We start from the raw sequence: 25,042 nt of genomic DNA, 5'->3' as shown, positions 1-25,042 counted from the left end.
ATCTCTTTAATATTCTGGTGGCATTTTTCCATTGCTAATGTACGCAGCATCACAGCATGACGACTCAACAAACACATTGAAACATAACAAGAGAGAAAAGCATCTAGAGGAGAACACCACCTGCTCAGAATGATTTTTTACAAACACAGATTCAAACCATTCACAAAAACCTGAAGATTCTTTGTATAAAGGATACTGCACTCAAAAATGAGAATTCATTCATCATTTATTCTTTTATGTCCTGTCAAACCTGTATGAGTTTCTTCCGCAGATCACAACAGAAGATAAATATGTTGATAACCAAACTGAACTCCATTGTCTTTCGATGTATGACCACAAAATCCCTGAGACATTTCTCAAAACATCTTCAGTTCCACTGAAGAAAGACTCGTATACAACATGAGTGAATAAATGTTTACAAAATGTATATTTATTCTCTTTTAGCAGCACACAGCGAGCAAACAGAAGAGTCTCATTATATATCGGTCAAAAGATTTTCCTCTAAAGTCCAGTCAATCAACACATCCCACAAATCACAAGCTCACAAAACCTCCAATTACTAGATTTTTACAGCATTACTTCAGATTCACAGGAACAGAACATCATCAGCACACAAACTCTACATTTATCCCATTCATCTGTAAATGTTTAGCTCTCTTCACGTTTCATTCAGACAGACGGCAGTGTGACTTAACACCAGCTCACATCATCAACACACAAGACCAGATCCCTTCAATTATCATTGAAAAAACACTCCTTCAAAACAGAGACACGTCAAACATCAACCGCTGACAGATGCAGGGACACACGCTGAGGAGTTTCTGACCCTGATCAACTGATAGGAATTCAGGACATTTATATCTCAGCCGGCGCTCATCTGGAGACGTTAATGAGCACACGTGTAGTTCTGGCGTGATAGCGCCGTACACAAAGATGTGACACACATTAAGCCGTCTCTGATGAGTCAAAGAATCACACTCCTTAACAACATCCATTTATTGCAAATGTGTCGCTAATAAACATTCCTTTCACTTATCTCCAGAACTCCCCATCACCTACCCTCAAGTGTCACGCTAACCACCTCAGGTTTTTTGTCTCCGCCGCAAGTTCCATTGAGTGCACGTGTGGTCACCGGCACGGGTAAAACCACTCCCTGGTCTTTGTCGATGAACGGCCCTTCCAGGAGGTCTTCCATAGGAGAAAACCTTTGGTTCTTGAGAGGCGGGAATGGAGAGAAGTGCATTTCTCTGTCCTCACGGAGGTCGCTGTGAGTAGCACCGGCTGACAGGGTCGGAGGAGGCGTCGGGGGCTGATCGTCCACCACGGTAAGAGATCGTTTCATGGTCGCCGCGTGGGGTCGCCTGTGTCCTCCCAGGGGTGATGGTAACTCGTCCAGCGTGGGGTATTTGTCCGGGAGCTCGAGGCTGGCGGGTACGGAGAGGTGAGAACATTCCGACATGGCTCGTCTCATGGCCTTCCTCTGCTGCTCGGCTCTTCCCATGAAGCATGGCTCGAGATCTTCTTCCTCTTCACTTTCGTGTGATGAGCCCTCAGTCTTCGGACGTCCACCTGTGACCTGCTCTGCACGCTCGAGGTAGCTGTCGTTCATGACGCCGATGACACAGTAGTTGGGAGGTGTGAGAGGTGATGGAGAGCTGGGAGGTAATCCTGCATTAAGGGGATCTTCAGGTGACTCCAGAGCCGGTGTCAGCAGCATCGTTCCGGTGTGGTCCATAGTACATCTTAGAGAAGCTGTGAATTTACCTGGAGACGCAGCCGATGGCGATGAGGACGAGGGGCTTTCCAGACTGTCCCCTGCGCTGCCGAACGACATGCTCGCAGGAACGCTCCCTCGCCCGGGTACGTTGAGCTCAGAAGGAGACTCGTAGAAGCAGAGCTTGTCTTCATCCGTCAGTCCTCGAAGGCCAGGAGGTGACGTCCCTAAATCTTCCCGCTGCCAGTCCCAGCCCTGAGGAGCGGCAGGTGTGGACATGGACGGGACCTTACAGAGCTCGCTGTACTCTGCGAACGGAGAGGGCGGCTGTTGGTTGGAGAGAGAGGACATGCTTCTGATCCTCGGTCTCTGGTCTGGATGATTAAAACACGTTTATCTTTTGCAGTCAAATGTAACGTGAATGAGTAGCTTTGAATGTGTTTCCTCCCGCACGCAACAATAGACTGAGAAGCACTGAGGTCTGACTGTAAGCGTCTCTCTCTCTCTCTCTGCTGTAGAGTGAATCACATGACCTATGATGTGGATGCTGATTGGCTGTGCGGTGTTTAGCAATCTCCTCCTTTCTGCCTCTCTCGTTTTCTCCACGTTGGCCTCTCTGTGCATCCATCTTTTCTGCTCTCCTCCGTCAGATTACACACTACCATCATCCCTCAGGCTACGTGCCACCAACATCATGACAAACAGATTCTTGAACATGAGCAAATTAATTACGAACAGTAAAAATAAAGAGAAACAAGCAAAAAATGAAACCATGAGAAAAAAAAGTAACAGGTAATATTAACATTCTATTAATAATTTATATATAAATTAATAATGATTTTAAATAAATAAAAGAAATCAATAAATAATTTACACATGACCCATGTTGTTTGAACTTGTATGAATTCATCTTTAACTTGATGGAAAACCTTTTGATTAAATGCCTGAAATTAATTTCAACAAATATACATTATGCTTATGTATGGTCTTATTTAGAATACAAAAAATACAATTATAAAAGTAAAAAGTTAAATGACATTAATCATTTGCAAAAAAGAAAAACAGATAAAACGTGTCAAGTATACATGAGACCTTTAAAGCAGGCTTAGAAAACTGTTAAAAAAAATGGACATTTAATTTCAATCAATTGTTGGCGTTATGACCTTTTTTCCCCATTTCAAATCTAGGGGACCGTAACAGAAATAAGCCTATGGCTTTTTTAACCTGGTTGAAACATGTACGAATAGGCATTATGGAAGCATCTTTGTTTAGTTTTTAACATTTGTCAGAAATAAACAAACAAACCAATAAATAAAATCCCCCCAGACAAAGAGTCTTGAAGATAAGTTGAAAAGATGAAATAATGTTCTGTGTTCATCATCCTTATCCTTCATCATTTAAATGCCAAACAATTGTTAAAAAGAGTTGAGAATCATTTTAGTTCTTCTAAAACTTCAGACATGTTTCCACAAGATTCAGTGAAGATGTTTCAAGCACCTGGTAAATGAGCAGTGACTGTTCTCTTTCAGAGATATCTGACAAAAAATTATGTTCAAGTGAAATGATAAGTTATAATAGTACATCTGCTCAGAGGTTTTTTCAGCACAGACGTGTGTTCAGATGAAACTTCGGCGTTAAAACTGTTCCGGGGGTTACGTACGTTCTGTCATTCTGAGCTCCATCAGTAACTGATGTTTCAGAAAAACACATCACAATAATATGTCACAATTACAATAATAATAAGATGATGATTCAGAATAAAGCAAAGTGAATTTCAACAGCTGAAAATCAGGCTGTTCTTCAATAAATGCAGGAGATCTCTCTCAAAGAAAATCTCCTTCCATTTTCTGCTCAACGTTTGGTTCCCAACACACTAAAAACATCTCAAGAACAAGATCTTTCTAATACAGTATGTAAAAGTGAGTGCTTCTGCATTTATACAGTTTAATACTAATGGTCGATTTTAAGAAGCACTAACATAAATAAAATTCTCTGCATTCCTTTAAACACTGTAATTCATAACAAAAACATCAAATATTTCAACAGAATGCAAGCAGTCATTTCTAACAGTGAATGTGTGTTTACTATAATGTGTGTGTGTATCCGTACGGCACACAGAGCGCTCGGCCACTGAATCTGTCACATCAATGTTGTGTCCCCAGACGAGAAGCGTCCAGACCATCAGGGACAGAGACACGCTGACGTCCTCATCTCACCCTGAACCAAACCACCACTGACCCCATTACATAACCAATACTGTTCTACACTATAAACTGCGGTTCATTGTTATTTCCTCAATGTCATCTTTAACTCAGACGGGAATCGGTTTGTTTATGCAGTTCAGTTAACAAAAGGCACATCACGTCCAGAACAACAAAAAACAATGAAAAACAAATGGGAGCATTTCTGAAATCTGTATTTATTTGGATTTTGTACCACATATGATGTTTGTATTGTATAAATGAGTTTTCATATGAAACAACTAAACATGTTTGAGGAGGATATGCCAAACCTAAAACCACATTTTATGTTCTCTGACCAAAGGAGAAAAACCGGACCTACATACACAGTATTTACTACTAACTGAGAAAAATAAAGAAATGCATGAAGCGTCTGAGCTTGCTGAAGCGTGCACTTAATATTTCATCTTAGTCGTGAGCTTATAAAAAGAAGCAGAACAGAACAGCGAGATCTTCTCTTAGTCGTCTCAGGTGGAACTAACGTCATTACTCAACATCACAGTAAAAATTCACAGGTGGTCAAAAACTGAATGTGCCAGAACATAAAGCCAAAGAGCTCGACTGCCACCGTCTCCCCACGTTCTATTTTTAGCGTGTCACCCCTCCTCCTAAGAGCCAACATTGTTTTCATAGTAGCCCTGCTTTCTGAGGTCTCCTGAGCAACTGCCTCTCATCGCCATGGCAACAGAAACCCCATCATCACGGGTACCGATGGAGATACGTACAGGGGGGTTTGTGTTGACTCTAAAGAACATTGATGTTAAAAATACAGCACGAGTAAGATTGTGTAACGTTGAAGCACAAGGTATTATGGGAAACGTCACAAGAACCAGCCGCTTTGACTTCAGCCATACACCCTCTGATTCATTCCATCAGTACAAATGACCAAACATGACTTACTATAAGAGTTAAGCTTGTATAACAGCTGTATGGCTGGATCTGTTGGTTACCAGTTTTCATAGAAAGCAAAACACATGACTTTCTGTTACAGTCAAATCAGACTGGTGAATGATAGAAATAACCTTCCATTAATGTTCAATGGTTTGTGTGAAAGAGAATCAAGTAACAGAAACACGATCAATAAAGCTGACCAGACATCTAATGCTACTACAAAATAATCATTTCTTACACAATATGTTTGTCTTTTTTTTCCATAACAAATATCTAAAAACACTTAAATCAAGATACTGGTGTAAAATAAAGTCTTGGTTTAAAAAAAAAGTGTTTGATATTTAAAAAAAGAAAACATGACAAAAAGACTATATGTGAAAGATATGTTTTGCAGTGTAAGAAACTCCAGTAAACATCTCATAATTCTCACTACTGACAGTAATTCACATCTAATCTAAATAATGTTCTTTCAGCTCAATTAGTAGAAACCTGTCAACACACAATATTGTAGATGCTTTGGATTAATCGTTTTCTTCTTAATTGTGTTTTTAGAAATAAACCAAAGTCAGAATCCAGGACTCAAGTCATATAGCTGCGTCACTTTTCCTTTCTGCTCAAAGATGCTTCATGTTATTTGTGACAAAAAACAGACTTTTCCTGTGATGATCAGTCACACTTGCTGTAATTTTCACATGTTCACTGAGACTGCGGTTATAAGGCATCTATCTCAGTATCATTGAACAGAAGCCCATAATTTGTCAGGATGGGGAGAGATACGGCGACTGCTGCAGGATTCAGGCCTCAGGGTGTCTCATTTACATATGTGCATAATTAAGATCCTGCCACACCAGAATAAGCTTCAGTGGATCTACTGTGTATATCTAAAGCATGTCTATTTCAGTCTGACTCTGTCCTGCTACAACACAAAAGAAAAAGACTAGCCACAAGCCGGAAACATTTATTTTAACCTATGCCTGCTTTGTCAGCATCTGTCCCAGTTACCATGGAGACATCAGCTGCTTTTTCAGTTGCCATGGCAATTAGGCAGGCTCCACGCCCTCCCTTGAGGCAGTAGCCCATGTTCATGTTATTGTTGAGCGGTTGACCTTTAGCGCTTTATCATTCTCCTGGATTATTATAACCTTTGACTGACCGGCACCGTTGAAAATCAATGATGCACTAACGCACAACAATTACACAATTAACTCGACACAAATCACAGTGAAACATCAGACAGACTCGGAGCAGAAACGACAAAAAACAAGCAATAATTTCACTTCTGCTTCTGTTCGAGGGAATGCATGATATCATCATTTCATATCGCAAAACTTTCATCACTGTATTTAAGTCACGGTATTGATTACATTACAAATACTAGTTGAAAAACTTCAGTGTCCTTTAAATAATAAAACAGAACTTAAAATAAAGACACTTAAATATTCAAATAAAGAAAGAACATTAACATGAATAAAACTTAAAACGAATAAATTACCAGCAACTAAAAGTCAAAAAGTCAATGTTTTATGCCGTCAAGCCGGATATCTCCTTACATAATCATCCATTGAAATGCCAAATAAAATGCAGAAAAATAAGTTTAGATCAATGTGAATCATCTGCACACGACACAGAAAGAGCTGAAAGCAACTGCTGAAGAGCATCAGTCAAAGCATCAGACCTATGTTTCTTTTAATACACTTCACGACATAAGATGCTACTTGAAGTCACAATTGATTCTTCTGGTCTCAGACCTAAACAAAATAAACATTCACAGACGTTCAAAGCATACGTTGCTTGGAAACTGTTCTTTCAGTCAAAGGTTTCACTTTCTACATATTGCTCTTATATAAAAATTCTGTATCCTAGAAACTAATCTCAGCCTAGACGGTTCTTGTTCAAGCCATGTTCAGGTTTCTTTTTTAACAGCGTTGCTACAAAATCATCAAATAGCTTAATGTCATTATATCAAACATCATCTCCTGCAGATCAAGCAGTTCAAAAACCCATTTATTTGATTCATTTTCCTCACATTTATTCGTGTCACCCTGACATATCTTGTCAACTGACTCATCAATAGTGTGGACCAAAAACTTTTGAGTTTCTAAACTCGAGTCACTGTTAAGGCTGGGAAATGCTTTTAATAATGCACTGCGGTAAAAATACGAGTATTACTGCAGGCAACACAACACAGATGAAGAGACATCACACTATGATATTTAACTCTGAACATTCACAACTTTCCTTAGCTCATCAACTCACACTAATACCACACACACTGGAATTAATTTGCATGTTGGGAGGTCTGCCACCAAACTCTGATGTTCTGATGTCTCCTGCAGTGTTTAAGTAGCTCCCTCAATGACAGATTTCTTCCCCGCTGGAGAAGAACCGAAAATTACACAGAACCAGTAGAGACAGCTGTGCCACACCACCAGACACACACAGACACACTAAAACCAACAATCACAGACACACTCTACTGCCATCTCTGCAGCAAAAAAACACAATGTGGTACTGCATTCACATGCTCACAGATTTCTCTTATAACTCACAAGATTCCTCAGTTGCCTTTCATTTAATTATTAATTTAGTCTTGGATGTTTCCAACATGTTTATTAGACCCAATACCCACTAAACTATTAAAAGAGTCATTACCGGTTGCAGTAGAGCCCGTTCTTAATATCATTAACTCCTCACTCACTCGAGGTCATGTTCCAATTGCCTTTAGGCTAGCCGTTACTAAGACTCTTATTAAGAAACCCCACTTAGACCCAAATGAACTGGAAACTATAGACCGATATCAAATCTTCCATATCTGTCTAAAATAATTTTAAAAAGTATTATCTGCGCAATTGTGCTCTTTCGAACAAAACAACGACCTACACAAAAAAAAATCAGTCTGACTTTAGGCCAGATTATAGCATGGAAACCAAGGCTGTTTTTCACTACTAGTTTTACAGATTATGCCATCCTGCTAGATCGCTCATAGATTTATATTGGTATTCTGGGACAAGCCTTACAACGCTTCGGATCATATTTATCCCACCCATATTTATGCCAGTAAACTTTGGAATACCTCAAGGATTGGTTTTAGGACCCTTGCTATTCTCTATATACATGATGCCCATAGGTTACTTTATTAGAAAACATGGAGATGGTATGCAGATAATACTCAGTTAAACATATCATCTAGACCGGACGTAACCTCAAAATTAACTAAACTGGAAGAGTGCGTTCAGGACATAAAACATTGGATGACTATTCATTTTCTTCTGCTGTATTCAGATAAGACAGATATATTACTAATCAGACTAAATACTAGGGCTGAAACGATTAGTCGACATTGTCGACAAATATTCTTGTTGTCAAGTAGTCGTTTGATTACGTGACTTAATTTAAGGGCCTGCAATATCACAATTTGACCGCTTCGGCACTGTAACGCTAGAGTGTAATGCAGCCTTCCCGAATGCTATCGCAGTAGAAGGACACGCAGCGAGAATTATGGCAGAGTACAATCGAATGCGAACAAGTAAAGTGTGGGAAAGCTTTACCAAATTGAAAACGACAAAATGCGGTTGTGTAATCCAAGCAAGGCGGAACTTGCCTTTCACATCAGCACAACCTGCATGCTGGAGCATTTAAAAGGAACTAACTAAACTAACTAATTTAGCGGTAAATCTTTTTATGAGAGAATGCAATAATAACAGTAATGATAATAGCAACAATAATCATATAATTACAGTTATGTTATTATTTGTTTTGCAAAGTAAAAAGCTTTGATCGAATTTAAAAGTCAAGCCTGTTATACACTCACCTTAAGGATTATTAGGAACACCATACTAATACTGTGTTTGAGCCCCTTTCGCCTTCAGAACTGCCTTAATTCTACGTGGCATTGATTCAACAAGGTGCTGAAAGCATTCTTTAGAAATGTTGGCCCATATTGATTGGATAGCATCTTGCAGTTGATGGAGATTTGTGGGATAATCGAAGCTCCCGTTCCACCACATCCCAAAGATGCTCTATTGGGTTGAGATCTGGTGACTGTGGGGGCCATTTTAGTACAGTGAACTCACTGTCATGTTCAAGAAACCAGTTTGAAATGATTGGAGCTTTGTGACATGGTGCATTATCCTGCTGGAAGAAGCCATCAGAGGATGTGTACATGGTGGTCATAAAGGGATGGACATGGTCAGAAACAATGCTCAGGTAGGCCGTGGCATTTAAACGATGCCCAATTGGCACTAAGGGGCCTAAAGTGTGCCAAGAAAACATCCCCACACCATTACACCACCACCATTATTACATTAATGAGAAATTTAACAGATGTTCCTAATAATTCTTTAGGTTAGTGTATATCGCCGAGGCCTAGTATAGACTATAAAATACTCTAATCACCTTTAAAGCATTAAACGCTGGTTGACATCTCATCTCTAACACATTTGTGATATTTATGACTCGAGAAATATACGAGACACACATGAGATTGCAATTGTTAATGTTTGAGTTTATATTGAGATCTTCAGAATGTATTCTTATATTCCAAGAATATACAGGTCAAAACTGACTTCATGTTGACTTTACTGGTTTGACACTTTTGAAATAAACTGCATCACGCTCAACATTTCCCTAAATACACTGCATGTGTAACCGCACATTTGCATAGAGCTTTCACGTCATCTTAATCCGATCCTTTATATAAAGAGAATGACTTTCAATCATTGGATACAGTAAATAGACATTAGATGAACACCATGATCAACACAAACAAACTTCTTCTACTCTACTTTCATGTCATGGAACACATTTCTTTTCATAACACTTACTAACTGTTCTCCTCTCACAACATAGAGTTAAAGGGATAGTTTACCCAAAAATGAAAACTCTGTCATCATTTACTCACCTCCATGTTATTTCATACATGTTTAGATTATTTTATACATTTTCAGTTCTGGAACAAGAAATTCAAATTTTCTTTATTGGTTCTGATGAACAAATAATGAGATATTTTTAGGACATCAAACCATTCTGGGACACCTTTGACAACCATTTTAGTTTTCCTACTATGGGAGCTGAAGATGTCCAAGAAGTGAAAATTGCTAACATGTGTTCATCAGTACAAAATCATTTATACAGGCCAGAAATTACATGGATTTGAGTAAATGATGACAGTATTTTCATTTTTTTGTGGAATATCCCTTTAAAGTTAATATGAGAGAACAAAGAAAAACAAAGTTAACTTACCTGATCGATGCATTGATGAAGATGATGATGATGATGATGATATCAATGGGACATGGCGGGAACAAGAAAAAAAGGAGTATTACTTCAAACTGTATTTAACGTTCACACTCAAAAAGCAACAATGCGGTGCACTTTCACACTATAAGGTGCTACAAGAGAAACATGGCGAGGTGTTGGAGAGATTGTCATTGTTGGGTGCCACCGGTGCTAGTACAGAACACAATCACAACAACAACGCCTGCAAACCAGAAGCATTGAGATTAGTAAAGTAAACCCTGAATCACACGGTTAATGGGGGAGGGGGGAGTCTTGCTTGCTCATTCAGTGTAGATGAAACACCCAAGCCGACCCGTTGTGACACTTGTGTCCGGCCGATGGGGTGGCGTGTTAGTATAAATCACTCAAGCCCAGGCCTTGAATCCACACAGCCATGCAATACGTGGATCCCAAACTTCCTCAACAAACCTTCTGATGTAAAGGCCTGAGTTTCCAAAGGTTCCGCAAAACTTGGAAAGAATGGCAGTGCTGCCGGATTCAGACCTGAACTTTGAGGAGAGGGTGACTGTGCGTCAGGAGTGCTGGGACTCTTGGATGAGGACGAACAAGACCTCTTTCCTTGTCTGGGCTCTATTGGGGTTTTGTTCTTTGGTGATGGAAGAGGCGCAAGTGTCACACAAGAGAGATTGTGGTTATTGAGAGACCAAGCAGGTCCAGATGGTGAAAACGGTGGTGCTGAGATCAACGCCTCCATCGGTGGAACGAAACGGGTGCTTTCTGGGGTGGACATCTGGGGTTCCTTCATCGGGGACTCAAGCAAGCTCATGACATGAGGAGGAGTGTAGGGGTCTCCTTCAAACATGGCCTCCTCAAAGGCTCCTGCAGGGGTTAGAGAAGCCGCTTTGCCCAGCGACGAATCAAAAGCATCTTTTGTGTAATCCTGGAAGGTGCTGTCTGTTTCCATGATGATCTCATGAAAGCCAGATGACACAGAGAGACCTGAAGTCTGACCTAGAGACTTTGGCGACATCAACACAGGTTGAAGGGTGGATGGTGGTGAAGTAGCCGTGAGGGACAGAAGATCTTGCGTGAGCGACAGAGGAATGAAACTCTCGTCTGTGTAATCTTCAGAGAGAGACATTAAACCGCTGTCACTTCCAAACTCTTGGGATACGGAAGCTGAGGCAGGAACGAAAGGCTCGGCATGGAGGGCCCATTCCTCTGGAATCTTTTTTCGACTTTTGGGCTTCTTGACTCTTCCACCCACACGGGCGACGTCTTCCCAGTCTCCCTCTCTGTCGCGTTCCTTGCGAGGGGACGAGCGATGCACGCTCTCATTGCTTTCGCTCTGTAGCTCCGTGTCAAACACATCATCTCTGGGTCGTCTTTTCTTCTTCTTCTTTTCTTTTTTGCGGTCAGATGCTTCAGTTTCCCTATCATCTACAGATCCGCTATCTCTGGGGGACCAGTGGGGGTCGGAGGCGTCGTGTGGACTCTCGGTCAAGTGACTCGCATGGCGACTGATAACAGTGGAAACACTGGGTGTGAAGGGCAGATCAGATGGGATGCCGGCCTCATCGGACCAGCGCTCACCAAAGACACCTCGTATGCAAAGAAGAAAGAGAATTAGAGCGGCACTGCCTATATTTTATACCTTAAAAAATGTGACATTGGCAACAAGAAACAGATGGTCCTGCTAAAGAACGGCAAAGTTCAAACGAATTTTACAGAATCCTATAGGAACACCTAGACACAAAATCAATAATACAAGAAAAGCTAAAAGATACAAATCATTATATAAATGAATAAAACAGATCAGCACAAAGACAGTGTTCATAAAGATAATAAATGATACTCGATAAATTCTGATTCAGTCAAGATATCAGTTCTGGTTTTAATAGATCTCAGTGCTGCCTTGACACGGTAGATCACACCATACAGCTACATAGGCTGGGAAACTGGGTAGTGCTTTCTGGGTTGTTCCTTAAATGGTTTGGGTCATACCTTAAAGGGAGAGGTTACTATGTGAACATAGGCAACCACAAATATTAGTGGACATGCATGACATGTGGAGTTCCACAGCGCTCAATTCTTGCACCACTACTGTTCAATTTGTATATTCTCCCACTTGGCCAAATAATGAAAAATAACCAAATTGCTTCCCACAGCTATGCAGATGACACTCAGATCAACTTAGCCCTCTCACTCAATGACTACAGGCCTATTGACTCTCTTTGCTAGTGCGTTGATGAAATGAACAGCTGGATCTGTCATTTTATTTGGAAACAAGTATGAAACTAACTAGGTAAACCTTGACTCAAGAGGTCTAAAGACATTTACATTCATTAATTTGGCAGACGCTTTTATCCAAAGCAACTTGCATTGCATTCCAATTGTTTTTTGTTTCTGACTATGTGCAATCCCCTGGAATCGAACCCATGACCTTGGCATTGCTAGTGCAATGCTCTAACCACTGAGCTACAGGATAGCTGGAAAGACACAAAGTAAAGTAAAACATCTTGGTGTCATTCTAGAGTCTGACCTTAGTTTCAAAGTTTGACAAAGTAATAAGCAAATCAGCGTTCCACCATCACAGAAATATATCCATATCTCAAGCCAAGATTTAGAGAAACTAGTTCATGCTTTCATCACCAGCAGGGTGGATTACTGTAATGGACTCCTTACAGGTCTTCCCAAAAAGACCATCAGACAGCTGCAGCTCATACAGAACGCTGCTGCCAGGATTCTGACCAGAACCAAAAATTCTGAGCATATAACTCCAATCCTCAGGTCTCTACACTGGTTACCAGTGACATGTAGAATCCATTTTAAATGGTCTATAAATCACTCAAGGGTCTAGGACCTAATTACATCTCAGATATGCTTATTGAATATAAACCAAACAGTCTTCACGTTTGACTGGACATTCAAAGACTATAACATCAGTGTGTAACATGTTGTGTGAAACCCGTCACCAGACAGAATCACATTCTCATTGGCTCATGCTCTCATCCACACGGAACATACAGCTCTATCCCTTAAAAACCTGGGACATGAGAATGGATGGAACATTACATGAGCTCTGACAACTGATAATGTTGCAGTGATTGTGCCCCCTTCTGGACAAAAACAGCACAGATCCTCAAGTCCGGTTTCATTTGACATGATTCAAACACAAGCAACCCTTGTAAGAAGGAAAATCAAATAGAATGTGTTTGTGTACATATATGTGTGTGTTCTTCATCTACCTGCAGATATGTCCGCTGGGCTTTTGGGGGTCAAGGCTATCAGCGGTTCAGCAGGTATTTTGGGAGTTTCAGTGACCTGGACCGCTGGTGACGCGTGTGGTTCAGATGCTCTTTCTGTCTGAAGAGGAACGGGACTGGCAGCCGTGTTCATCATCACGCTGGGCTCAGAAAAACCTGTCGGTTCAAAAGAATTCAGATACGTGACATAACTCATGCACATGTATTGCGTGTGTGATCACTATATACTGGATCATTCAGACAGAATCTGTTTTGCCTGCACAAACCATACAGAGATATTAAAACAAACTAAAAAGAAACATGTATGTATTGGTTAGGACACAAAAGGATCACATGAGGTTTGACAGAAGTCATGTAAGGTCTGTAATAGGTGTTGAAACGCAGCATCAGAGACAAACGGTCACAGAATGTGATCTGACTTCTGATGCGGGTGTGACTCATCACCTCCCGCGAGTCTCTTTAAAGAGCCGCTATCTTCAGCCTTTTATTTCTCCTGCTAATGAATTCACACTCATTATCATTACAGAATTACTCCTAATGTGAGACATCACAGCACATTCACATACATGAAGTGAAGATGTTTCTGTGCTGATGAGCAGAATTATCACTTATTTGTCATAAATAATCTTCTGGCTATTGATCATATTTAGATTTGTGACATCACATAAATAAATCTAAAGGGATTCATTTGTGAAGCATTTCATTTACTGAATTATACAGAAACAGACTACTATTGTAAATGGCTCTATGGATGTTTGAATTAACTGGAAAACTATTAACAATGTGATCCGTTTGGTCAGATTATATAGGAAAGATATGAAGGCAATTGTGGTTTGTTTGTGTCCAGGACTCCTGTGTTATCTTGCCAGATTTAAGTACGACCTTCTAAAATGTTTTAACATTTTAAACTTGACCATTGTGTTTTCTGAATTGTCCTGCTTGCACTTTTTGTCTTTCAAATAAACGTCACTGATATGATATTGACTACTGCAGTGACATTCAGACTTTTTAAAAATGTACTTTAAATGTCATAGAAAACTTTCTGGTGTCACTTCAAATAAACTCCGAACAGAATTGAGTTTAGATGATTACCTGAGAACACACCAATTGGACTGCTGTCTATCATCTGTTGAGGGCTGGATTGTGAAAATCCAGACATTGAACCTAAAGAGAGAGAGAGAAAGAAAAGAAAGAAAAGTCTTTAATTCTCTCACTCAATATAATTAAATATGAGTAACAAAATTCAGTAAGCAAAAAAGACATCATGGCACATGTCACAAACGTCTATGAACACCTTAGCAAGAGTCTAGCTAAGCCCTAGCAACAACGTACATCACCCTAGAGTCATGGTGCACACTTTCACCAATCCATGTGTAACGGTATCTATAAAAACTTAGATTTACAGTTTCAATAAGAAGTCACACAGCATATCCGTGATTGATTTGAAAGCAGAAATCTCACCAGTTGGAAAATCTGTCCCAAAGTCCTGCTGGTCCGTTTGATGCGACTGTACGTCCCCCTGCGTCTCCGGCCACGGCGCTGGAGTCAGTCCTGAAGAGCCCAGCGGACTTAAGCCACCTGAAACAGACGTGAAATTATTCATTGTGCTTTAAATACAAACTATAAACCTCCCAGCATCCACACGTTCAACTCACCTGTCGTGTTTCAAACACCTGACATGTTACTGTCAACATCTGACTCATGCACACTTCACAAAACAGACAAGACAGCAGAAAGAGATGAGCCTCGCTGTGAACTCATGGTCCAGTCACGATGGGGAAACTCCTGACTCAAACTTAAGTGACTGTTCTAGAGACAAAAACACTCCCACAACCCCCCTCCTCGTCTGACTGTTGGCTGATGGTGAAAAGAACCGACAGGATGAAACCCAAAGTCAAAGCGGCGCTGTGGGGAACCAGAACCCAAACAGAGCTGATGTCCCGACCTGAGGCTGGAGCCATCAGGCATTTCCAAAACAGACACATTTACATATCATAGCATGACCTGAACGAGCATTCTAATTTATTACTCATTTAATTAGCTTTTACTTTTATGAGACGTCTTAATCTGTTAGATGTTTGGGTGGGTGGTGGGCGTTCGGGGTGATGCTGAGGTAAGTGAAGGGAAGCTGGCTGGATATCAGAGCTGTACACAGTCCTGAGCGAGACTCAGAGTCATGTGAACCAGAACTGTCAAGTCACGTTGAGATTCCTTCAGTGAGTTCTGTTATGAGATGTTTAAAAGTTCAGTCAAACAACAGCTCAGCAGAGAGATAGAAAAACCCAGAATCAGTTCCTTATACAAACCGTTTGTTACGTAAGGCAAAAACATTCCAACATTTGTGCGCTTGAGACTGCTAAAAAAGATTTTTGTCGAAGTATAAAAAAATCAAATCATTTGTGAAAATATAGATTTATTTAAGAAGCAAAAGGACAGACATAAAGTCGCAAGTGTGGGTTTTTGCAGCTAGAAAAAATATCCACTGATAGGGCAAGAAAATCAAAAAATGAAACTAGACTTAATATCTCATGTTCCCTTTCTGTCGGTCTCTCGACGTTGTGTCAAGAACGACAGATGGGGTTCGCCCTTGAGAACCAGTCAACTCTGACTACTATAGAAAAGGCCAATGAAATTTGGAGAAATGAAATTTGCATGCCGGTCTCCGCTCCCGGATGTCCGGTATAAAAGGAAGCCGGCGTGCAGCATTCATTTACCCTCTTGTTCTTCAGAGCCATCGCTCATGACTACGAACAAAACGAATTCAACAAATTCTTCTATTATATTGCCGGATCGTCCCTACCTGTAGCGACCTTCCCCTGGGCGTCTCGGCGGTTCCAGAGGTGTTAAGAGAATTTTTCTAGAAAGGTCATTTTTAGGGATGCACCGAATATTCGGTCACCGAAAAAAGGGCATTTTAGGATTTTGACCGAAAGACTCCTATCACCGAAACAATACGCCCGAAATGCTGTGATGACACAAACAGATACCGCTCCTTTGATGCATCTGTAGCGGACGTTATTCCTTTAATCGCAGCACTAAAGCGTCTCCTAAATTGCATCCACCCTCAGGGCTCTAGAGTGCGACCAATATTCCTTTACGTGTGTGAACCAGAGGTCGCGTAATCCCAAAGATTCTTTGTCATTGACAGATTTTTTTACCAGTGACGGAAAAATCTGATGGCCGCCTGTCATTCTGGCAGATTACAATGAGGGCAATTTGTAAACACCCGTTTCCCTTCAACGGGATATGCTCGTGAAGCTACCTACGTGTCGTTGTCATTTGTACTGACTAGACATGTGATGTGATTTGGGAAAACCCGTCGGGTGTCGTGCTGGGACGCGGGAAAGGCAGTTCACCTATCAAAGTAAACCACATAACATGAAGAATGAATAAGTATTAATGCACATTTTCCGCCAGTCCTGTGTAAATTATGGCATGCAAAGTTGTTTTATACAATGTTTTCGCGAGGTGACAGAGCCACCCATATACAGCACCAGGAGTTATGCCCGCTCCACTGCTCGCGCGAGCCGGACCGTGATCGCAAAACATACAAGAGATGATCAAAAGTCCAGACACTATGCGCATGATAAACAGCGTAAAACTTGCTTCACTGCTTATTAGTTGTTGTCCGTAATGTTTCCTCGTGTTGTGATAATTGCAGAGCTCTCGTTCTTTAAATGTGCGCTGCAGCATTTTCCTTACTTTCGTTTTATTCCAACGGTTTTGTACAGTATTTTTATAGACTTCAACACTAGGAAATGTTTTTTTACTAAATTTTTATTATAGTAAGTCTCTTACCACTGTAAAATGTTTTTTACTTGTGATACTGGACTGTTGGGCTTTTATTTTCATAACTTAACTTTAAACACGTTTTTCTCCAAATTCCGTTCCTGAACATCATAGCGCTTCCGGCGACAGAATAAGTTGGTTATTCTATTCTTACGCTACTTATTATCAACTTTGCACATCTGCAATTCTTGGTGCATTTGTTGTTGTTAAAGTTCTACAGTTAACATATGGCCTATGGGAGTCTTTGTTTTGATACACTATTATGTTGAAGGCCTAAAGAGAAAATATTGTTGTATCTTTAAGCAGTTGCACTTGTTCTGAATGCACTTTCTTGTAGTAGTCCTACAGAGAATTGTTTTTTTTTAAATGCACTTGACCTAAGTGCACTTTGTTTTCATGAGAGAACATTTAATTGTACAACTTTTCAGCAGGCCAGTAGACCTGTACATTATTATTTAATATACACATGAGTGGGGTCAAGTTAAACATCTTAGTTGAATTTTATTTTATACTGTGCATTGTTGCAATGTGCTAAATAAATATTTGCATAATTTGTAATTGATTTATTCTTTGAAACTTTACTATTTATGCAATTGCAATGCCTTGATTTTAGTAAAGTTAGTACACAGTCATAGCCATAAATGCAAGGGTACTAATAATTGGCATAATTTCTTTCTGTGTTTAGGTTTTCGGCCTTGGTTTCCTCTTTTCGGTTTTCGGTTTCGGCCAAGAATTTTCCTTTCGGTGCATCCCTAGTCATTTTCAGGACTGAGCATTCTCCAGCGCGGCATGTCCCGCTGTTCTCTTGGGTGCGGTACTCTCATCGAGGAGGGGGATTGACACGATATCTGCGTCGAGTGTCTGGGGCAGCTTTCGTTGACACATCTTGCCCGCACTGCGGGCAGATGGTCAAACAGAAGTTGCGGTCATGGGTGGCTGTCTTCCTAAGGGAACCAGCCACCATTTCGTTGCTACCCGGTCCGTGAAGGCCCCGATGCCCGCCAGTGTTAGCAGCGATAGTGATGTTGGGACCTCTGCGAACATAAACCCGCCAGTAAATCACGGGCCGATCGCACCCCGATTCGCTCTACTGAACGTTCCCCAACCGGCGGTGGCATCCTGTCCGGATCCTCAGGAACGCACTCGGAAACGATTGGTGACGTAGATGAGATGTCGCTCGCAGCATCGGAGGGAGACTGGCATCCGACTCTGATGAATCTGAGTTCCCCCCCGGGGGGGGGGGGGTGGTCGAGCTCAGGAGGAAGCAGAAGTGATGTCAGCCATCCTAAATCGGGGATACGTGGTTCCTGGGGTCGGAGTGCGGTGCAAACCGCGCCCACCCGGGTGCAATTTTTTTCCAGAAGTGGCATGAGGAGCTGTTTAAAACTTGGAGCGCTTCACTCACGGCCCCCTCCAGTCAAACCAGCTCCGGCTCCCTCACTTCCCTAGATGGTGGGGCAGCCAAAGGCTATGTCGAGATCCCCCGGGTGGAACGTGCGGCTGCGGTGCACCAGTGCCGCAGACGGCTGACACCTGGGGGAAATCGGCCACGCCAACCGTCCAAGGCGTGTAGGACTTTGGCATCACTGATGTCAAAGGCTTGCGCTGCCGTGGGCCAGGCTGCCTCCTCTCTCTACGCCATGGCCATCCTGCAGGTCCGCCAGGCCAAGGCGTTGAGAGAGCTCCACGAGGGATAGGCCGACCCAGGTATAATGCAGGATCTCCGGGCCCTGGGTCAGACGATGTCCACAGTAGTGGTCCAGGAGAGGCAGCCCCGGCTGTACCTTGCGCAGATGAGTGACACCGAGAAAGTCCGCTTTCTTGATAGAGACGCGTTTCTTGATGCACGCGTCTCGCAGGGTGGGTTGTTGGTAGCACCATTGAGGACTGCGATCAGCAGTTTTGGACGGTGAAGAAGCAGACAGTAGCAATTAGCCACATTTTACCGCGCCGCGACTCGGCCGCCTAGAGGCCTCCGAGATCTCACGTGACGTCTGCTTCCCGGCAGCCCAGGACCTGTGCAGATAAAACGGCGGAGCCAACCTTTCCTCCGAGGAACTTCCCTCCGGGGACCCCCGCAACATATGGTTAGCTACGCCAGCCGACGAACCACCCCCCGTAATGGTGAAGCAGACCGTGCCCTTGGTCCCCGTCACAGTCCCTGGGAGCGTCTTGGTTACTTGATCCAATTCCCCAGAGACTGTCAGAGGCAGGGACACCTCCGTACTTCGGGTAGAGGTCACCACCCTTCTGGCGAAAACAGGCATTGAGTTCGTCCCTCAACCAAGATGTTCAGTGGGTTACAGCCCGCACTGCATCGTTCCCAATAAAGACGGCCGGTCGCGCCCCATAGGTCTGCGTACCCTGAACAAAGCACCTTCACAAGCTGCCGTTCAGGATGCTCACGCAGAGGCGCATCCAGACATCTATCAGGTGTTAGGATTGGTTTCGTGGCAATCGACCTGTTCTCCCTTTTGGTCCGTCCCTGTATTCATGGTCTTCACGAAGATCGTGGAAGCCGCCCTATCTCCCTGAGGGGAGGAACGTGTGCGGGTACTAAACTATCTCAACAACTGGCTTATCTTGGTACATTCGTTAGATCTGTTATGTACACAAAGGGACCTTGTGCTCCGGCACCTAGATTGATTGGGACTACAGGTCAACTGAGAGAAGGGCAAGCTCTCCCCAGTGCAGAGCATCCTCTTTCTCGGTATGGAGCTTAACTCTGTCACCATGTTGGCGCAACTGTCCGCAGTACGCGCCGAGTCGGTGTTGAACTGCCCGGAACAGTTCAGGCAGACAGCGGTCCCCCTGAAAAATTCAGAGGCTCCTGGGACAGATGGCGTCCTTGCGGGGGTAATACCCCTCGGGTTGATGCACATGAGACCGCTCTAACACTGGCTTCAGAGTCGAGTTCCGAGGAGAGCGTGGCACACCGGCAGCAGGCGCATGGTGATGACGCCCTGCTGCCGACGCACCATAACCCACTGGTCTTCTATGACCTTTTGACGGACTAAGGTCCCTCTGGGCAGGTTACGAGGCAAGTCGAGGTAACGACGGATGCCTCCTTGCGGAGGTGCGTTGCAGTGTGTAACGAGCACGCAGTAGCGGGGCGTTGGACGAACCCCCGCCTGCGCTGGCATATCAATTGGCAAGAGTTGTGGGCTGTGCTACTTGCACTGAGTAGGCTGCGGCCTCTCGTGCAGGACAAGCAACTGCTGGTCCGAGGACAGCACTGCAGCTGTGGCGTTACATCAAATCGTCAGGGTGGCGTATGCTCACGGCAGCTAACACGACTTGCTCGACGCCTCCTCCGGTGGACCAGCTCCTTGTCTGTGTTGGAGGACAGCAGAAGGGGAAGGCTGGGTCGTGGACCTCCACCTTGCGGTTAACTACTCAGCCCGCATGTTCCATGCGTTCTCCTCCAAGGACGAGACCGTACCTATGTCCACCATATTCTTCCTCACGGGTAGGAGGTGGCCTCTGCAGCGCATCCCTAATTAAGGAAGTTGCGCTTAACCAGTGTAAACCCCAGCTGGACAGCCTCTCGCCAGTAGAGAGCTAAGGCATCCGTCCGTGAAAGGTTACCGGTCAGGGCTGTACCCAAGAAAGCTCTGGAACCCCCTCGACCACCACACTGGAAGGTTACAGTTTCGCGAAAGCTTCGAGATGACATGTCCAGGCCTGTTACCGTCGCTTCGCTAGAGATTGTGACGCGATACAGCGTTGTGGCATTTTCCATAGGTAACCCCATCTGTCGTTCTCGACACAACGACGAGAGACCGACAGAAAGGGAACGTCTTGGTTACGTATGTATGTATGTAACCTCAGTTCCCTGATGGAGGGAACGAGACGTTGTGTCCCTTATGCCACAAACACGTATCGTATTCTGCTGCAGTCGTGAGAGGCTCTCAGGCTCTTCAGAACAAAAGGTAAATGAATGCTGCACGCTGGCTTCCTTTTATACCGGTTATCCGGGGGCGGAGACCGGCATGCAAATTTCAATCACCAAATTTCATTGGCCTTTTCTATAGTAGTCAGAGTTGATTGGTTCTCAAGGGCGAACCCCATCTGTCATTCTCGACACAACGTCTCGATTCCTCCATCAGGGAACTGAGGTTACAGACGTTACAAAGACGTTATTTTCCCTCTCGAGTAACTTTATCTTGATTTAGTCATGTTAAGATATTTGTACTGACAAACAAGACAAAAATACTGCGCAAATGTATGACTGGAGGGAAAAAAACATGTTTACATTAAATAAATACAGCCTTAAACACATTAGTTTTGGTAAACTTTGAAAGCAGGTCCTATAGACCCAAACAGCACACAAGGGTTGATAAAACGTTTCAATTTTTTTTTTATAAATATGAATGTGGGTAAAAGAGGATTTATTTGTTCACATAAAGCTGCTTTATTATTTGGTGTTCTGGGAAATTAAAGTCGAGTCTAAGATTACGTCAGGAGGTTTATTTGTTATATTTATTTATTTGTTTGTTTCTTAAGCCTGTGCAGTTTAAAGCATCAGTCTTACTTTCAACCTCTGTTCTCCTGCTGATATATTTTTGTGCATTTTCTCTTTCTTACCTTTTCTGCATCTTTGTACCTCCCATGGTCACACAGACCCCATCTATTTTGACATCTTTGTCAGTGAGGACGCAGACGGAGCGCAGAACTACTGGCTGGGCAGATGTCCTCATGACACATTCGCCAGAGGAATCAGAGCAATGACACAAAGTCTGGGTGACCTCACGGCTGACCTTCAGTCTGTCTGACACCAGATCTTATTTATATCAATAACATCACCAGAGGTCAAACGCATGTGATCATAGAACCGCGAAGGCCAATCAGACGTCAGGACGCAAGGAAACCAGAACCACCTCTATACTGCGCAAAACTCACAATCCTTACAACAAATACAGAATAAAAGTGGTTGATCGACTTTATTCTTTATTTATATTATATTATTAATTTTACCTATATGTGTAAATGACCTCTGTTGTTTGTATTCATTGAAGCAAAATTACACTTAAACTGGAACACAATGAAGTGGCAGCAGCTGTCTGAGATCTGGCAAAGAGAAAGTAAACACGAAGGAGTCGTGCGTCCTCTGGCCGACCCCACAACTCCTGCATCAGACAGATGTCCAGACGCTGCCGAACGGCCCCTATGAGACCCCCTGTCTGCCCTCTAAAGTCTACTGATTAGTGTCTTTCCGCAACAGGGGTCCTAAAACGCTGCTCTACAAACATTTCCTACATTTATCATCAGGATAACAGTGATTATGAAACCTTAATGAATTACAAACGACTTCAAATACATCCAAAATCTTTAACAGACAAATCTTAAGAGGAAAAGCTCCTCTGCAAAAGGGGATTATGGGAAACGGCTCCTTCAGAGACATCAGAGAAAGAAGCGACCTCACGGCCGACCTCAGTTCAGATTAGTGTACAGAAATGAACAACTACTGCAGTTTAAAGAAGTGTGAGATGAGACGTGAGCGCTGCGGGGCTTTACTAACACATGACAGAGAAACTACACGAGCAGCCAGGTCAAAAAACAGCCATCAGGATCTTAAACTAAAGAGATGATACAAAAATAAAAGAGTGAAAATGACCATCACTAAGACTCACTCACTATATAGTGTGTAATCTGTGACGCACACTAACTCTCTCTCTCTCGCTCTCTCACACACACTGTCTCTCTCTCTCTCTCTCTCTATCACACACACTCACCCACACAGAGTGATACACTCTCTCTATCACACACACACACACACAGAGAGACACACTCTCTCCCTCCCTCTTTCTCTCTCTCTATCACACACACTCACCCACACAGAGTGATACACACTCTCTATCTCACACACACACACACACACACACACACACAGAGAGACACACTCTCTCCCTCCCTCTCTCTCTCTCTATCACACACACTCACCCACACAGAGTGATACACTCTCTCTATCACACACACACACACACACACACACAGAGACACACTCTCTCCCTCCCTTTCTCTCTCTCTTTATCACACACACTCACCCACACAGAGAGATATACTCTCTCTATCACACACACACACAGAGACACAGAGACACACTCTCTCCCTCCCTTTCTCTCTCTCTATCACACACACTCACCCACACAGAGTGATACACTCTCTCTATCACACACACACACACACACAGAGAGACACACTCTCTCCCTCCCTCTTTCTCTCTCTCTATCACACACACTCACCCACACAGAGTGATACACACTCTCTATCTCACACACACACACACACACACAGAGAGACACACTCTCTCCCTCCCTCTCTCTCTCTCTATCACACACACTCACCCACACAGAGTGATACACTCTCTCTATCACACACACACACACACACACACACACACACAGAGACACACTCTCTCCCTCCCTCTCTCTCTCTCTCTCTCTCTCTCTCTATCACACACACTCACCCACACAGAGTGATACACTCTCTCTATCACACACACACACACAGAGACACAGAGACACACTCTCTCCCTCCCTCTTTCTCTCTCTCTATCACACACACTCACCCACACAGAGTGATACACACTCTCTATCTCACACACACACACACACAGAGAGAGACACACTCTCTCCCTCCCTCTCTCTCTCTCTATCACACACACTCACCCACACAGAGTGATACACTCTCTCTATCACACACACACACACACACACACACAGAGACACACTCTCTCCCTCCCTCTCTCTCTCTCTCTCTATCACACACACTCACCCACACACACACAGAGACACACTCTCTCCCTCCCTCTCTCTCTCTCTTTATCACACACACTCACCCACACAGAGAGATATACTCTCTCTATCACACACACACACACACACACAGAGACACACTCTCTCCCTCCCTCTTTCTCTCTCTCTATCACACACACTCACCCACACAGAGTGATACACACTCTCTATCTCACACACACACACACACACACACACACACAGAGAGAGACACACTCTCTCCCTCCCTCTCTCTCTCTCTATCACACACACTCACCCACACAGAGTGATACACTCTCTCTATCACACACACACACACACACACACACACACACACACACACAGAGACACACTCTCTCCCTCCCTCTCTCTCTCTCTATCACACACACTCACCCACACAGAGTGATACACTCTCTCTATCACACACACACACACACACACACACACAGAGACACACTCTCTCCCTCCCTCTCTCTCTCTTTATCACACACACTCACCCACACAGAGAGATATACTCTCTCTATCACACACACACACACACACACACACACAGAGACACACTCTCTCCCTCCCTCTCTCTCTCTCTTTATCACACACACTCACCCACACAGAGTGATACACACTCTCTATCTCACACACACACACACACACACACACACAGAGAGAGACACACTCTCTCCCTCCCTCTCTCTCTCTCTCTATCACACACACTCACCCACACAGAGTGATACACACTCTCTATCTCACACACACACACACACACACACACACAGAGAGAGACACACTCTCTCCCTCCCTCTCTCTCTCTCTCTATCACACACACTCACCCACACAGAGTGATACACACTCTCTATCTCACACACACACACACACACACACACACAGAGAGAGACACACTCTCTCCCTCCCTCTCTCTCTCTTTATCACACACACTCACCCACACAGAGTGATACACACTCTCTATCTCACACACACACACACACACACACACACAGAGAGAGACACACTCTCTCCCTCCCTCTCTCTCTCTCTCTATCACACACACACACACACACACACACACAGAGACACACTCTCTCCCTCCCTCTTCTCTCTCTCTATCACACACACTCACCCACACAGAGTGAT

The 25,042-nt window shown here is 43.3% G+C and overlaps 1 protein-coding gene across 10 annotated transcripts in view; it reads right to left on the bottom strand.

Annotated features, from left to right (window-relative positions):
- Positions 1–25,042, bottom strand: part of LOC130413482 (microtubule-associated protein 4) — a 66,848-nt gene that overhangs the window by 15,221 nt on the left and 26,585 nt on the right. For 8 of the 10 annotated variants that reach the window (XM_056738721.1, XM_056738722.1, XM_056738720.1 and 5 more), the window contains 4 exons: positions 14,811–14,927; positions 14,442–14,513; positions 13,332–13,505; positions 10,552–11,685 (listed from right to left, as the gene is read on the bottom strand). In XM_056738721.1, coding sequence (XP_056594699.1) covers positions 10,552–11,685; positions 13,332–13,505; positions 14,442–14,513; positions 14,811–14,927 — 1,497 coding nt within the window. Of the gene's footprint in view, positions 1–1,059; positions 2,188–10,551; positions 11,686–13,331; positions 13,506–14,441; positions 14,514–14,810; positions 14,928–25,042 lie in introns of those variants that run through there. The other 2 variants (XM_056738729.1, XM_056738728.1) reach the window with 2 other exon arrangements.

The sequence above is a fragment of the Triplophysa dalaica genome, chromosome 23 (genome assembly GCF_015846415.1).
Source record: "Triplophysa dalaica isolate WHDGS20190420 chromosome 23, ASM1584641v1, whole genome shotgun sequence".
Lineage (NCBI taxonomy): Eukaryota > Metazoa > Chordata > Actinopteri > Cypriniformes > Nemacheilidae > Triplophysa > Triplophysa dalaica.
Note: the sequence above shows the minus strand (reverse complement) of the source record. Positions and strands in the feature narration are given on the sequence as shown.